At 39.3% G+C, this 17,160-nt stretch overlaps 1 protein-coding gene across 3 annotated transcripts in view; it reads left to right on the top strand.

The window, feature by feature from the left end:
- kcnk2b (potassium channel, subfamily K, member 2b) overlaps positions 1-17,160 on the top strand; it is a 35,830-nt gene that overhangs the window by 6,812 nt on the left and 11,858 nt on the right. Inside the window, exons 1-4 of one of the 3 annotated variants that reach the window (XM_025056972.1) lie at positions 1,819-2,401; positions 2,473-2,811; positions 11,023-11,431; positions 12,993-13,306. In XM_025056972.1, coding sequence (XP_024912740.1) covers position 11,431; positions 12,993-13,306 — 315 coding nt within the window. In that variant the 5' untranslated portion in view covers positions 1,819-2,401; positions 2,473-2,811; positions 11,023-11,430. Of the gene's footprint in view, positions 1-1,818; positions 2,402-2,472; positions 2,812-11,022; positions 11,432-12,992; positions 13,307-17,160 lie in introns of those variants that run through there. The other 2 variants (XM_017033721.2, XM_017033720.2) reach the window with 2 other exon arrangements.

Genomic DNA, 17,160 nt, shown 5'->3' with positions numbered 1-17,160 from the left:
TTCTCTCCTGATTGTTGTGTGGGAGATAAATACTGCTTTTTTTTTATTGAGGCAGTGAAACACTAGCAAGAAAGAGTGGAACTCAAGAGATATGATCATGATTTGAAAGAAAAAGTAAGGATTGTGATAAGTGAATCTGCTAGCTGTCTGACAAATCTGCACCTTCTCTGTGTTCTTGCATGGATGAGTCTTCATGTGAACCCAGGGTCTGTTCTCTCTCCAGCGCAGATGCCCATGTTGTGTAAAGGTCCCAGGGAGACTGTGAGGTCACACTGACCCCACTGACTTGGCCCTGTGTTGTGTTCTGGAGTCAGGCCATGCAGTGACAGCAGCTCGGACCTGGGAGTTTAATTAAATCAAAATGTCAGGCAACTCTGCGGATACTAAATGAAAAACTCTCACTGAATTAGAGAAGCTGTGGATTTTACCTGCCGCTGCCTGCTAACCAACTCAATTTTCTGATTAGCACGACACTGAACAATATCCAGTCACAAATGGGAATAGGGCAGACAGTAGGAGCACACCTGTTTCCACCTCGCCCTGCAGCAGAAGCATGTAACCAGTTTCACGGTGTTCTTTGGGGTAAAGGTGCCGTGACCAAGCTGTAGGTCAGAGTTGTTAACTACCAGGTCACGCTGCGTCTCTGGTTTCACACCTGAATTAGCATCAGCAACACTAAGAACTGTGTTTTCTGCTTTCCAATATGTGTGAACATGAGTTTCCCCTTGTCATATATAAAGGTGATGACTTTCCTAATCTGTGCCGTAGGGCAGTCTACGTGCGTAGAGCAACGTAACTACAGTATTGTGAATGTGTGGTATCATCAGTTAGTCAACCTGATACTTTATGTGGTCATTTCCAAATAACCCTTTAAAGAATTAAGTAGTACTCTTTAGTAAAACTTTATACAGTACAGTGATGTAGTAGTAGTACAAACTATAGTTTACAAAACTGCGGCATTTGACGTGACCTTGCGATTGGGATTACCCCAATTGTGCAGCATACTGGCTTGTGATTGGTAGCTGCATATATTTAAAAACCAGTTGTTAACTACACTGTCAGCAGTTGTCCTGTTTGTCCTAAATAACTAAAATCGACCCATCACCTGTTGTACTCTTTTAGAGAAACAACATAGCAAATTTAGCCAAAGTAAGGCAAAAAAAAAATTGTATTGTATTGTATGAAGAATACACGGAGCAACAGTTTATAGCCACAAGACAATGAAGGCATTTTTCTCTTAAGAAGAATGCATTATACATTTTAAAGCCCCACATTACACTGGGCCCATCGTGCCACGTAACCATGGCAACAGGCACACATGACCATTTGTGGAATACCTCTTGTCCAGACAAAGGTAAAAGAAAAAAATGAGTTTCTTGTTTGCGTCGTGCACGGTAATCCCCAGCTGCTTTTTAATGACTGACAGATTAGGAATAATTTCCCTAATCCCTCAGACTGTAGAGGTCAAAGCATCACTCCATACTCCCACTGTGGCGTCTTCACTCAGAGTCACATGCTCACATTGTGTTTTAATCAAAGTCTTTTTCATTTGCATAACAATATGAACAGACATTCTTTTAATTACAACATTCTGACGCCTTCATGGAACTATTTACAGGGTTTATGGGGATCGTTTATTTTTAGTTAGACCAATTACCATTCTGTAATACGTGGGTCTTATAATTGTTCTTTTTTCAAACTATTGCAAACTAAGGCAAGATCATGCTTAAAAACATTGACACTATTATAAGCCAAAACTTTAATTGGTCTGTTTGTGCAACAAGAAATCCAGATGGCACATACAGGAAGCAAGAGGACGTACCAGTCACCTGTTAGAATAGCAAAGAAGACAAATACTGTTTTCAGACTTGATCCTGAATCGACTCCCGTACTATTTAATACGGTATTTGATCTCGTAGCAGTTAAAGCAAATACCTTGACTTTTAGTTTGTAACTTCTAACTCAGACTTACTTTAACCAGTAAAATCTACATGACAGTGAGAATGAGACAATACAGTCATGATGTGCCATAACATAAATGACATGGAGATCGCTGCTGCAGCAAACGTTTCAGGGAACGGTCTGAATAACTGTTCGAGAGCGAGTGCAGTTTCAAATTAGCATAATTTCTATTGTCAGTCGCTCCATGCTAATTTCACTTTCCTTTTCCTGAACTGTATGCAACCGAACGTCTCCTCGTCTGAGAGCCGTCTCCACTGTGTTCACAGCCGCGAGACAAAGATAATGAAAACTGTACTCTTGAATTGAATCAGCAGTTTTATTCCAGCCAGATGGAAAGAGTAACTTAATTTCCACAAATTTAGCAGTCATTTATGATCATGGAAACAGGAGCCAGTTTGAATATTTAATCTCCCTGCAGATTTACGTGCCAATATGACAGGTGACAAAGTAAGACTCTAATGTTTCACAAAACATTAAAACGTCTTGAACAACTTTTTTCCTCTTTTGAAGGGACACCGTATGTCGTACTTTCTAGTGTTGACCCAGGATAATCTGAGTAGTCTGGAAGTTTCCACTCAAGAATCTTCGCCTCGCCTTCAGTCCACACAGTATCCACGAGCGTGCCACATATAAATTGTGACAGGAAAGTCATGTGAACATGTGATATAAATGTTGTGATCTTCCATGTGATACGACGTTGCTGTGACCATCATCTTTTGTCTCTTCAGTCCTTTCAGAATCTTTAATCTGATCATGTACGTTGCACCACATCTTCATCATTCTTGGGTTCCGGATCACAATAACAAAAAGGAGGAACGTGTGAAGATGGAACAAGTTCCAAGTTTGAAGGTAAATCTTTAGCTGTCACGTTCTTATCCTGCATCAGTATGTGAATAGAAAGACAAAAACAGTGTATTTGTTAGTTTAAGAAGAAGTATAAAAAGTGTGGGTGTATACTTTTGGGTCAAGATTATTAAATATAGATATATATTTTACATATATATTTATATAAATATATAAATAAGAGTAGGTATTTTGCGGTTCAAGTTAAGATCACAATTAGGGTGAGATGAGAGTTAGATTAGGGATTATGATAAAGCATAGATTGATATACTTCTACCAAGGAGGTATATGTGTGTATGAGGAGTTTTTACCAAACAGTGTGAATGTAGTTGTGCATGTTTATGAAAAGCACTTCATGAAGAAGCGTAAGCTCGTCTTTTTCCTGGAAATTGAGTCAAGTGATGGATGAAAAGCATCCGAGTCGGAAACTGTCTCGTCTATAAACTCATCACTTTACACTTGAGGGTGGAGAAACAAAAACACTTCAGAGAATGAAGGGGTTCACCTGGCCCTGTAACATGTATTATTGTTGTGGTCTAGTGGTTGGCTGCTTGTCACGTTGGCAGCCCACGGCACTTATGTTTCACAGCAGTGTTACAGAGGGACAGAAGGAGAGAGATCTCCCTTTATAGCTGTGACCGGCTCTCATTCAGAAAAAAAAAAAGTTTTCCTCTTTGAAATGCAACAGAAGGAGAGACACTGTGAGAGGTCATCTCTCAGAAAAATGTCTGCTGTCAAAGTTTCTCCTCACCAGAGAACTAATATATACGCTCCTTTCATTTCTGAGATAGAAATCCTGACTATTGCATGCATCACTGAGGAGTCGATACAGACACAAGGTTAAAAATAAGGCGGAGAAAAAATATATATATATATATATATATACGCAGTGACAAATGCAGTGAGTTTCTGTGGCATCCTCATCAAGTCAACCTGTTTCCCTCTCATTGGTATGCAGTGTAAGACATCCGTTTTACACCTTTGACAAGTACAGTAAGTGTTTTAGACAAATCAATTTCACAAACGTTTCTGTCAAATAACAAAGGGTGACCCTGGTGTATTGTCACTGTTCCTGCAAGCAGCGCTTTGTACATCAGCCCCTCAGGCAGGGGTTTAAAATCTGACTGTTAGTTCAGTTAATCAGTAAGAAAACAGTGACACATTGGTCAGTCAGACATGTAGACTCTCATGTCTCATGTGAGTGTGCAGAACAGATTGAAGCATTCCCGGAGCGTCGCCAAAAAAAACCAGGACTTGAAATATGACATGTTTTGACATATTTCTGCTAGCGTTTGTCAGATTCTGTTTGTGTCAGCATGAAACATTCAGAATTTTAAAAAAATGCAGCACAATCACTTTTTTCATTTTTAAATGACTTGAGGCAGAATTTGGAACATCAGCGCCCAGTTTGAAAACAAACAGCAAGAAATGTTATAATATAGCAGTATTTGACACTCTAAAAAATATTTTCATTTGAAATTCAGCTGAGTCTTTATCCAATTACAGCGGCTCGTGTTCACATACTCCTTATCAGCATCACGGCTGCACAGACACTTCCTGTACACTAGTTGTTATTAATAGGGTGAGTCGCACCACAGCAGTCAATCATTTCAGACACCGTTGGATTTGTCTATAAATATGTTGTATAAACATATTTGTGTGTGCCTCTCAGTTAATAACAGGTATCTAAAATCGGCATACTACCTACAGTACATGGCAGCGCTGTGATGCGACTCCCACACTGTTCTGACAAATGATGTGAAGCACAATCAGCACTCGGAGCGAGGGTCTTAGCAGTAATCACAACGTCTGGTATGTCTTTGTGCAGGACGGACACGTTGGAGGAGCAGAATGATACTAGTGATAATAGCTGGATGTTGAAAATGCTTTTAACATCTGCATGTGTGCACCAGTGGAATCTCTAGGTTTAGTGTGCACAAGTAAGAGAGTGTGTTATTGCACAGATAGTGAGCTGTTTGGACCGCTGTAGGCCGACTGATGGCTCAAAGGGAAATGGGTAACCACAAAGTGAAAGTGATGAGAGGGAGGAAGGAGGACGCTGCTTTTTTACACACCGCCACATGACAGTATCCCTGGGAAAGAAGAGCTTGTTACAAGTGGTTGAAAAAATAGCTTCAGCATTCTCTCACTCACAGTATATTTCAGTATTTTTTAAGTTATTCTAAAGAACAGAGACATGAATATTAACCATCATCTCTGGTTGTAGGAGCAGCACCTCAGTGTGGATGAGTAATGTTTTCTGGAGGGTAATATCTGGAGGCAAAATGGGAGAAGGGATGATCACTGTGAATGTGAATATGAACAGGTTTTACTGCCTGTTTATTTTGGTGTGTGTGTGTGTCCTTCGTGGTGACTTCTTGTGAATAATAATGCTATTTTAGGGACACTTGGTCTTTGAGGTCCTGACTTACTGTGAGGGTATTTGAAGTTTCATTTCAGGTTTTTATCTGTGAAGATTCAAGGGCTAGTTGTTCTGTGTTCCCCGCCCCGAATGTGAGTGCACCAATTACGTACCTTCAATGTGCTTGAAAAAAAGAAAAACAGCAAAGAAAGAAACAAAAGACAACAGCTGCCAGGAGCAACTTGTAAGATAGACATCAGCATGTAGGAGACCAGCAATCCTGGTTCTGAGTTTCTAGGAAGATGACTCATTCTGTGTCCTGATTGATTCTTGGACCACACAGAAATAAAACTGCAGGAATAGACTGTAGTACAGCAACTCAAATTACACCTTTAATTCACACAGATTATTGGTAAATAAAGATTTCTGTATAAGAGGGTATTTGAAAAAACACCTTTATTAATGATAATAACAAAGCCATTTCTGTACAAATCCTTCAATTCATTAAAAACACTAAGGCATGTGGGAGTTCACCAGACACACTCAGCTTCTCTGATTTGTCTGGGACTAAAATCTAGTTTCCTACAAATGTTCTCTCAGTTTAATGAAAAAGGAATGAATCTTTCTGCAAATAAATAAATATTTAGTAATTGGACTTTTGAATTTTTTAAGCAGGTAAAAAGCAGATCTGTTAGGTTGTTAAAAGCATTGTCTTCTTGGTATTGCAGTACTTGTTGGTACTCCTGATGAATGTCATAATGTGTAATCAATAGAAATAAGAGCAGGCATTTAAGTCTCTTAGATGTTTCAAAGGTCGATCCTGACAATTTGATGAACTCCTCATCACTGTAGTGTTCATTTACCAGGCTCCAGGTGAACATGTCTGACCTTCCTGTAGCAGGTGTTCCACTCGGAAAACCATGTATGTGTGGATCATTCATCCACGAAAATGTTGATAGTCATAGTTGATGGTTTCAGTCGACGGAGCGGGGAAGAAGAGACTTTATGTAACTTGAAGCCGTAATTATTCCTCCAGTGTGCAGCCTGCAATCAGGAACCACTGACTGGAACGGGCAGATATGACATCAAACATGTGCAAAGCAGTGTAAAAGCCAGTGTAACGAAGTGGAAGCTGGGCTATTGAGTGGTGAGAGTGTGTGAAAGTCTATCACTGTCACGTGAGCTTCAGTCATCCATCCATCCATCCATCCATCCATTTTCATCTGCTTATCCGTTTCCTGGTCGCGGGGGCAGCAGTCGCCACCCAAATCACATTGCACCGTACCAAACCTTCCTGCGGGTGGTGAGTCCACTGGAAGGTACCAACCACCTTAACCGGGGAGCTTCAGTCATTCATATAAAACAGATATAAGTGTTGAAAAGAGGGAAATAAATGGAGTGGTAAAAACTCCATTTACTGGACTCATGGTAAAATTGCTAAAATTCAAATATCAGACTATTTTTACCAATTTGCTGCAAACGTGGCCAGTGATTCCAAAATCTGATTTTAGTTTTTAACCAGCAAAATAAACAGCTGCCAAACAAATATCAAACCCACGGCAGATCTGCAGAGTAAGTGCTGCAAAAAAGTAAAAGTAAACAACATGTCAACTGTGTGACTGTGAATAGTTCAGTACAATTGTACTCACCACTTAACTACTGGCTGTCTGTTTCCATGGCAACCATTTAAGTAACCTTACTCTGGTGGAAGTCGAAGTAAAAAAACTTTTTTATTAATCTAAAACTTGGTAAATTAAGCTAAAGCTAAAAGTTTGTGTACGTGTGTATTTTCTTTTTTTTTTTGTAGTATTTCTGGTTAGTATTTGGTGGAGATGGGGTCCAGGATGTTTGGGTACGGACATTATTTTCCAATTGAATTATTTTAATTTAACAATTCAATGCCATATGTTTTATATAACCACTTTATATAATGACTCTAGGTACGTTTTTACTTTCCCTCTACTTACTAACACTGTGTGAATACAACAGTGTCACATTAGAGTTGATTGGAGTGCAGCAGAAAATGCCCTGCAGTAGACATTTATAAGTGGGTGTTGAATTCACCTCTATACTCATAATATTTTCTTGGTTGGACTCCAAACATTAGCATTATTCTAATATTGAAATTAAATTTTAGTGTATTTCCCTTTGTTATTTTATCTCAGTCATTTCATCCAACCATAAATAATGTTTCCTCTAAATGTGCTGAAAGGTTTGATGCATCAGCTCACGGGGAGTAAAGAGACGGAGTGGGTGCACACAGCCTCACATCTTCCCTCAGAGAGACATTTACTTTTATGATGTCTTCAGCTCAAATCAATACCCGTCTAATATTGTAAATGTCACCACAGGTGACCTGTTAGTGGGTTTATGTACTGTAAACTCCATCTATTCTGTCCTGGGATAAGGAAACTGCAGTGTCATTGTGAGAGGATTCATATAAATTCTGCAGGGTTTGCACTGCAGAGGTGCAGTTTTCTTTTTCTTTTTCTTTTTGCAAAAATAATAAACCACCTCTGTGTCTATAATCCAAACCTGCAGATGGAAGCACAGAATAAATGTTTAATGGCTTGAAACTTATCTAACTCTCAGCAGCTTTTTAAAATAGCACCTTTACTGCTTCCCCTCCAAAAAAGAAGGAAAACTAAACACTGAGCTGATAATAGCTGAAAGTAAGCCAAGAAGAATAAATGGATAGAAAATGCCAAACGAGTGCAAACATTAAATGTTGAGAAGAGGAGACATAAAATCTAACTTGGACTGGGATGAAAACTGTGAGGATGCGACTGGATAAAATTTAAATCTGCTCACAAATGACTCATCATTGTCGTCATTATAGGTTGTCACTCTATCAGCTGTAGGTTGATGTTAGTGGCTTCTTAAAGTTGATGATTGAATCAAGTTGGACCAAGTTGACAGACTTGATGTTGTATCATTTGTCAGGGACCTCCACAGGGACCGCAGCGCTGTCTGACAGTTTCCATTTATGGAAAATATCATTAGTCTTCCCAGTGTAGCCTGGTTAAGAGTTGTTGTGTCACAGATGAACGTGACATTTAGAGGAGTTTCAGATGGAGGTGGAGGTGTTGCACCTTAAGGAAGGAGGAGCAGTGCTAGCTACTGGCTGAAATATAACAATACAATGCAAGAATATACCAAGGACTAGCCAAGAAAGTGCTACTGGTAAACTTCCCTTTTTAATCCTTTCTTAGTTAAAAATGTCTTCTGTGTGAAACCACTTTTGATGATCTTATGTCAAAGGTGTAATAATTTAGACAGTCTGCAAATAAGGACAGGAGATTTAAAAGCAGGTAATAAAACAACAGGAGGAGACGATTAAACAGAAGGTAATGTTCTCCCTTCAAACACACAGTTACTGTGGGATTGTACTTTAAACACCCTTCCCTGAAAGGTGAATTAGATTTCATCAGATACAGTAAGCTCCTTTCACCGGAACGATGAACAGAGTTCTCACAGTCTCCTCCAGCCAATCACACTAATTGAATTTGTGCAGCAAAATTATATCCACAGATAAGATGCTTTCAAGGCCGATGGAAATTTCAGGTCATTTAACTTATAAATATGTTTGCAAATTAGATTCCCCCCCGACTGTGTTTGACTTACGGGGACACAGAGTGGAAAACACATCTCAGCCTGCAGGCAATTTATAGATAAGAGCTCTGTGTCATTATGTACCGCGTGTATAGTACGGCCATAACTGTTTCAGTCAAGGGAATGGAGACTTTTAAATTAATTTTTTCCACTGAGACTTTGATGAGAAGCAATATTGTGTTGATTCACTGCGAAATCCACCAGGGATTAGGAAAGAAAAACTACTGCAGGACATGAGAACAAGACGAAAACAAAGATCACAAGATGGACATTTATTGTTTTAAAGTCTCTCTTCAAAACTGATTTGGTGCAGACTTGAAAAAAAAAAACTCCATAAAAATGCAACGCAACAGTTTATATAATGTATGTGTTTGTGTTGTAATAAAACTTAACAGCTGTGTTTTACTACAAGCATATTTGTTTTACACAGAATAATGATACAAGATATAGTACACTGAATATATGTACAGTGGTCCTAGACTAGGAAATGCTTATTTTATCACTAAATAATGAAAATTGTGGAAAATTTAAAAATTTTTGTATAACACAAAAATCCCAGAGGGAAAAATCTGGAATACAAGAATACATTTGAAATATTAAAAACCCACGATGAGTGTGCGACAGTCGAACCACCGTACAGTGAGGGACGACTGTATGTATGAACAGTAGATAAAAGTAGTATAAAATAATACAGTAAGTAAGAGAAGTATACTAGTAGTACTTGTTTCTGTACTATGCTGCACAGTAGATATTATTATCATACTGGACGTGGCTGTGTAGTGAGCCTCAGGTACGGCAGCAAACCCTGTAACTTGTATACTGTACCAATGAATCACTAATGTTATGATAAACGTATTTCATCTGATACTAAGTTTTAAATTATTTGGTTCAGTGTGATGATACGTAGACTGACTGAATGAGGACTAAACTGTGTGTTCTTTTTGTATTCAAACTGATATTAGTCTTATTTCAATTTCTATGTTTTGATCTTTGATATTTTCAGTGCAGTCGTGTTCACCAGATGTGTCTATAAAAAGAAGAAAGAGAATTTCAAAACAAGAAAATCAAAGTCTTGGCACTGACCACAGAAATAATTTATCATTGTTACACAGCAGGTAACACCACCCCCAAATGTTACACTTCAGCATTTCAAACAGCAATAGATTTTCCAGCACTGAAGGCGACGAAAGGATTCTCTCTCTTCTCCTTATTTTTATTTTTTTTAAGAAAATGAGCTTGTAGTAAATTCTGAATTATAATCAATGGCCATTTTAGCATCAAGTGTGTGTAGATTAACAAATTGATTGAGAATGCTAGTGTGTGTGTGTGATGTAAAGCACACACATGGTCCCCAGAGTGACTCACTAATTCAGATGGATTTAATTAAAGCACTGACAGCTGCCCTTCAGGGCATGTAGCTGCTGAGACCTGACGTCTGCTCCCACTCTCTGATTATCTGTTGCCTGGACGTGAGCTGTGCCTGTGACTGGGATGTCACCAGTTAACAAGTCATTGCACCAACAAGGACAAAGCATGTTTTCTCTCTCGGCCGCACAAACGCCCTTGAGGCTTCGAGATGGACACAAACAAGTCAACATTGAATTCAGGCAACTTTCACACTTGCTACAAAAAAAGAAACAGAAGATTCTGTTTTTAGAAGCGGTGGGCGGGGCTCTAGGCCTCCAGGATGATGGGACAACACTGGTGTAAACAACAGACACAGGTTTAATCGTAGCCTTGAGACAAACAGTTAGACAAGCACAATGATCGTCTGGGTTTTGTCACAAGGTCGTATGTTCTCGACCACGGTCCTGTGGGACAATTCTAGTTTGAAGAACACGCAGTGGAAACTGATGAGAGAAAAAAGAAACAACTCTGTAAGGTTTATGTTCAAGTGAAACTTAGCCTTGTATTAACACAGACTTACAGTCAAACAGCCTGAGGTTGAAAACACATTACTTTCCATTGATTGCTGTAATATTGTCATTCGTCCAACATTCGTGCAACAACAACTTACTGTCCAGCGTAATGACTAAAAGAGCAGGTGGTCTGCAGGTCATTCTCTCTGATCAAATCTGACTGGTGTCACCACAGTTGGCTTCACCAACTCCAGAGGTGTTTTTGGTTCACCTGTGAAATATGTGTGAACTAATGGAGAGAGCACATCCCACAGCCTCCTCCTCCTCCCTCCATCCCACTCGTTCTCACCCTCTCTCCCCCTTCTTACCCTCCCCTCTCTTTAGGACAGGGGGCGCGCAGACACAGCCGCTCACAGCACATCCTCCAGCTCCTCGCAGCACCGCCACATCACAGACCACACTCCGTGCGTTCTCCAGCGCTGAGCTGCAGCCATGTCTCCAAACACCTGCCTGGATTCGGTGGAGCGGCTCCGTGACGCTGGTTCCACCGGAGCTTCGGTTTAGCCCCCGGACTGAGGTTTGGAACAAGATGTGCTGGATGTATTTTCTCCGCAGGTTTTAAAGTGGAGGAAAGCCCAGAAACCATGTGAAGACCTGGTGTTTCTACTGGTGGATACATCGGAGGGAAACACGGACTTCAATAAGGAGTAAAACAGCTCAACATTTCTGCGGTTTCTCAGGGGAAGAAAAGATCCTTTAATGAGGAAACACCGAGGGAAGAGATGGTAGAGAAGTGAGTACAGACTCAGTAGAAATTGGCCGCTGTGCACACTGGTGATAATGATTAAAAAAAAAGAAGTATTTTCTGCTTATGGACTAAACGCTAAATAATTTTGCGACAATTAAATTAGCAAGGATTGGAGTAGATCATTTTTCTGCACCAATTTACTTTTTTTCTGCACAGTTCTGCATGCACTAAATGCACGAGACATTTTATATCTGTATAATACGACGTAAAAAATAAAATATAAGTACAGCATAACTACAGTAAATGCACGAGACATTTTATATCTGTATAACACGACGTAAACAATAATATATAGACCTCAGGTGACAGTTATATAATTACAGCTACTGTGGAAAGTGTAATGATTGCATTCATTTTTAATGAGCTCGACTTCAGTGTATTTATGGGGGGAGAGAATCACCCACAGTTCTGTCGGTGTGGACGTACACGAGACGCACTGAAATGCTGGGGTTTTTATTGCACATTGTTGTGTAAATACATACGGTGGAAAAGAAACACGACCATAGGGGCTCTGTGGTGAAGACGGTCTTAATTATGACCTAATGAGACATCAAGTGTTAATTAAGTGTTAACAGGAAATTATCTCCTGATAAAGTGTTTTTTAACTGAATGAATGACGTGAAGTCAAGTGTCGTGGTGTGGCGCTGTTTCACCAGGATTATTAAGTATTAATGAGAGAAGAATACACGTACATGACATTACAATGAAGTTGTTTAAACGACCAGCAGTCTCTGGATTAATGTCATATAAACTGTCATTTATAATCCATAAAAGCTTTGAGTACCTTTTGTTAAAACAGAACAAAACCAGCCCTTAATGATTTAATTCAATTCAATTCTGACATATTTAATATAATTGACAGTAAAATCACTGGTTGTTGCAGCATTAGTGTTTTATTGTGGTTTAAAATGATAACGTAGATCGTAGTCGACTCACATCTTCACATTAGACTGTTTTGAAATTCATGAAATGCATTCAGTCATAAAATCTTTCATGAGGTTTAAAATCCCTGGCCCCTCAGTTGACTGCTGTGGCAAAATATTGCTGTTAAAATTCTGTAATTCAAAAATCTACTCCATTAAACTAGGATTGACCATCAGGATATAAAAAAGAGCAACTTGTGACAGTTCCATCTGCAGGAGTGGTTTATCGTAGCAGGGCAGAGCTGTGCATCACTGAGCTGTGAGGCTGAACTCCAGCAGCACTGAGACAGAAAACCATCACCTGCAACAAAGTTTAACTCTGAGAATAATCAAAACAAAGTCCATCATTTCCTCTGTGATCTGATCCTGTCCCTGTAGCCACCTACTGTGTAAGGTTCTCTCTCCCTCAGGATGGAAGGATGAACAGATGGATAAATGGATGGATGAATGTTAAGTGGATGAATGGGTGGGTGGGTGGATGCTGGAGGGAATAAATTAGTGAGTTGATTGGTGGGTGGGTAGATGAATTGATTTATGAGAAAATAAATGAATGAATGTATGGATCAATTGACGGATGGAGAAAAACCTGACCAACCGTTGACACCAATCTCGTCCTCAAACAGTGGCTGCACCTGACCTTCTTGACCCAAAGTCTGCCACCAGCAACTCCAAGCCTCGCCTCTCATTCTCCACCAAACCCGTGGTTCTGAACGCTCCGGAGGATGAGTGTGACACTCGGACTACAGTCATGAGGTGGAAAACCGTCTCAGCCATCTTCTTCTTGGTGGTGCTTTACCTGATCATTGGAGCCACGGTGTTCAAAGCTCTGGAGCAGCCTTACGAGAACTTACAGAAAATCGCCATCCTTGAGAAAAAGATTGACTTTTTGACCACACATTCCTGTGTCAACTCCTCTGAACTGGAAGATCTGATGAAGGTAAGGATCAGTAGTTTAAGAAATATAATATTCTCTATCCCAAAGGATGGAATAATGACCTCTGGTATTCACTATCAACCATGGGAGATCAGAACATTTTGTGCAGATATATTTACAGTTAACAGAGATGTATTAGGAAATACTGTATTTCATGCTTTTGAGATTTGGAATGAAAAGATAAAGATAAAATAATGGAATTGATTTCAGGACCAGTCAATAGAGAACTGCTGTTTGTTACCACATATTTAATTTATGAACTCTGGAGGTTGTTTTTCTATTCTTGGTTTCATTTCTCCTGCTGCAGAACAGAGCTTTGCACAGAAAATGTCAGTGTTTATCAAACCACAGACTAACCTGATTACACTATGTGTTGCAACTGTTTTCTTTCAACTGTTTCACTTTTATGTTCCAACAACAGTCCAAACATTCACACTGTACATATGAGCAAAATGAACCAAATGAACAAATGGAACAAAGGCAGGTTCACCAATCTGGAGATTATGATATTAACTAATTAGCTTTAATTTAATCTACAAAAAAGGGTCAGGTCAAACAAGAAATATGAATAATATCACACATTACAATTATAAACAACATTTCTCATTGCCTGTAGGTCTATGCTGATGATAATATTCCCTCTTTATTCTGCTCACAGCTAAATGCTCTTTAAATCCCTGTGGTTTATTTTAGCTCATTTTGGCCTGAAGGAAGTTTTTTCGGCACATTAGTTCCCTTAATGTGCTGAACCTTCTCCGTGTTCACTGGTCAGAAGATGTAATAAAGAAAATTAGATCGTATAAACCAGACATTGTCTTTCAATGAACCCATATATCGTTATGTATCACTGCAATTGCAAAGAGCTGTGTGTGAAAACACTGAACAGCCACTGAAGTGTGCCTGTAAATTCAACCAAATTATTTAAAGATTTGATTTCCACTCACATATTCATATGTTATTAAATCATGAGATGAGACAATTATTTACCTTGGGTCATTGGAAGCAACATAATGGGTTTAATGTTGGACAATATTCTCAAGGAGTGGCTATCAAGGAAACAATAAAATCATACAGGCCGTGCTTTCAGACACCAGATATTATGCACAGACGGTTTGATTCATCACCAATACACCTGCTTTAGCAGGGACTGTGTGTACAACTTTCTGTTCAGTTCCAGAGGTGGAGGCCTCATGTTTTCATCCCTTTTGCCTTTTTTTTCAAGAAGCTCTTCATGGCTGTCGTATTGACGAGCAGATTATCATGGATTAAGACCTATTTGTTTGAATTTTTTGAAAGTCCCAATCACACAGAGGGAAAACATATAAACACCATATATATATATATATTATGTTTTTCTCAGATTGAATATCAAATCTTGCCAGTAATAAACATTCATAGAATAATACATTTGTGCGATCCATTTCTAATTTAGTAGTTTTCCAGGTTTCGTGGGGTTGCCTGAGGATAAAGGTGGATTATTATTTTTGGGAAGGTCGAGCTCTAAATATTGAACAAGTTGTGTTTTTCCATTCAGGTTCGAATGTGAATGAGGCAGCAACATTGTGTATTCTGTGGAATTTCTGAACAGCTGTGACTTGGTACATTTGCAAGTCGAGGACATCATTAATGTCAGGTAGATTTTTTAAAAATTCTAGAGCCTTATAGCCGAGGGCACTTGACTTGTTCAAAGATGGCGATGATCTCTTCTCCAGCGATCGGTACCTGACTGTCAACAACACAACGAGTGTGAAAACCTGGACAATAGAACTCATTGTTCATGTATTTATTTCAACTTCTTTTCAACATGGTTTACCAGCAGAACACAACACATTAATCAATCACTGATGCTGTTTGTACCAGTCTAGACTGATTTCTATTGTAAGTTCAGTTCTATATTTTTACTGTTGTTTTGTCTGGTGGTTATAACAACGGCCTCTAAAGAGAGTAATTACTGTAGATTGGTGGCAGCAAACAATGGCAGCCAGTGAGACTCCAGGGAAGGTTATGTCTGTCCACTACTTTGGACCCAGATAACATTTTTAAAGAACATTTGGAAGGTCGCCACGAGATGTTGTAGCATTAGTGTTGTTCCTGAGAGAGGAGACCTGCGGCTGCGGTTTTCTAAGGTGATTTATACAGTGACTTCTATGGTCAGTGGAACAGCAAACACTGACAGAGGTGAAAAGCACTTTGTCTCTGTGATGGATCCAAACACAGTGAATACTGTGCCTATTATTTGTTTGTGATGTTTGCCAGTTACTACATTTCAAAGAAAAATTAAATCGGCCTCATCCATTTGGACACAGTCAGTGCTGTCTTCACATTATCATGCCTTTTTTTTTTTTCCACTGGCCATAATGAGTTTGCACAAAACAACGCATTAATACCACAGCGTTGGCTGTGAAACAAAGCCACTGTATGACTGTGTTAAACCAAATGATTGTTTTGAGCAGAGAAGTGGTTGATGGAGGGTTTCTGTCTTTTGAAGCTTCTCCTCCATTGTTAAAATTGACTCAAACACACAGCTGACACAACACAGCTATCGATGGCTATTGTTGGTGCTGTGAACACATTTGTTCTGCTGCTTCAGGTGATTGTTTTTGGCATATTTCATTTTTTTTGTCAATACTTTCCATTCACTAACTTTTAACTGTCGCTCTGTAATTATGACACGGTGACTTTGTTTTCAGGGACAAATCGACATCTTTTCTCCCAAAACAAAGCATTTTGTCCTTGTTTTCAGGGACAAATCGACATCTTTTAGAGAATAAAGAGAATAAAGAAAAATAGTGTATTTTTCTTTATTCTCTTTCAACCTTTCTAACTACCTCACAGTTAAAATGAATTGATAGGATTAACTCCATTTACAGTCATATGATGGTGAGTCACCCAAGGGTTAGGGTTAGAAAAGAAATCTGTAATTACCTTTAAAACATGTTTCCATTGTCAAAAAACCAAAACAATCTGGTTTATTTTCTGGTATAGACCCATGGCTAAAGGTTTTCACACACAGACCAGGACATTTGTGTAGTGTTCCATAATGGCTAAGGTTTATTCATTATAGATACCAAACAGCAGAAGATCAACAAGACCTTCATCCACCTTCACATTTCACCCCACTCAGAATTAGAGCCCTCGGTCAATGTTCTGGCTCTTTAGGGCTGCAAATACACAAATATCTGCAGGATATTGAAAGTCATTACTTCAGAGTCCACACGACTAAACCATTTCTGCTGTGTACTCACTCACCCCTGCACCGCGTTCACAGAACTCCACCATCTGCTGATCTCAAGAGCTCACGACAGTAGAACGTGAGCAGGTTTCAGACGCAGTGGAAGGTTCGTCTGTGGAAACTCCGAGGCAGCGTTCCCTGCATCACACTGGGGCTGAAGACTCAATGTTTCCAGCTGACTCATGTTAGATAATACCAGGACCACTGGACTCAAATGCTGTGGTGAACACAACAGGTCAGGAAAAGTGGAAGGAATCTACCGTAAAATTACTTTTGAAAATATTAGGATCCATCACTGTACAGGTGGTTTATTATTTAATCAAAAATTAATTTTGGTATGTCCCTTTATCAGGGACTCAGACTGTGGATCTGTACAGTGATTTGACTGGTAGCGACCCAACCTGAGTGAATTGAACCCGGAACTCTCTATGTGCCAGGAAATCGTTGGGCTACTACAGTGTGGTCCTCTTTTTAAAAACTGCACAAAAAAAAAAAAGAAAAACCAAATCTCTTGTGGCTTAATTTCATCTGGTCTTTTCAGTCTGTGATCACGGAGCATGACAGAACCTTCTGTGCTCGTGCAGACTCTTAACATCTGGGCATGCTCCTAATGAGAAAATCTGCT

This window comes from Cynoglossus semilaevis, chromosome 7 (genome assembly GCF_000523025.1).
Source record: "Cynoglossus semilaevis isolate Cse_v1.0 chromosome 7, Cse_v1.0, whole genome shotgun sequence".
Lineage (NCBI taxonomy): Eukaryota > Metazoa > Chordata > Actinopteri > Pleuronectiformes > Cynoglossidae > Cynoglossus > Cynoglossus semilaevis.
The sequence above is the reverse complement of the archived record's forward strand: the minus strand, read 5'-3'. Positions and strand labels throughout refer to the sequence as shown.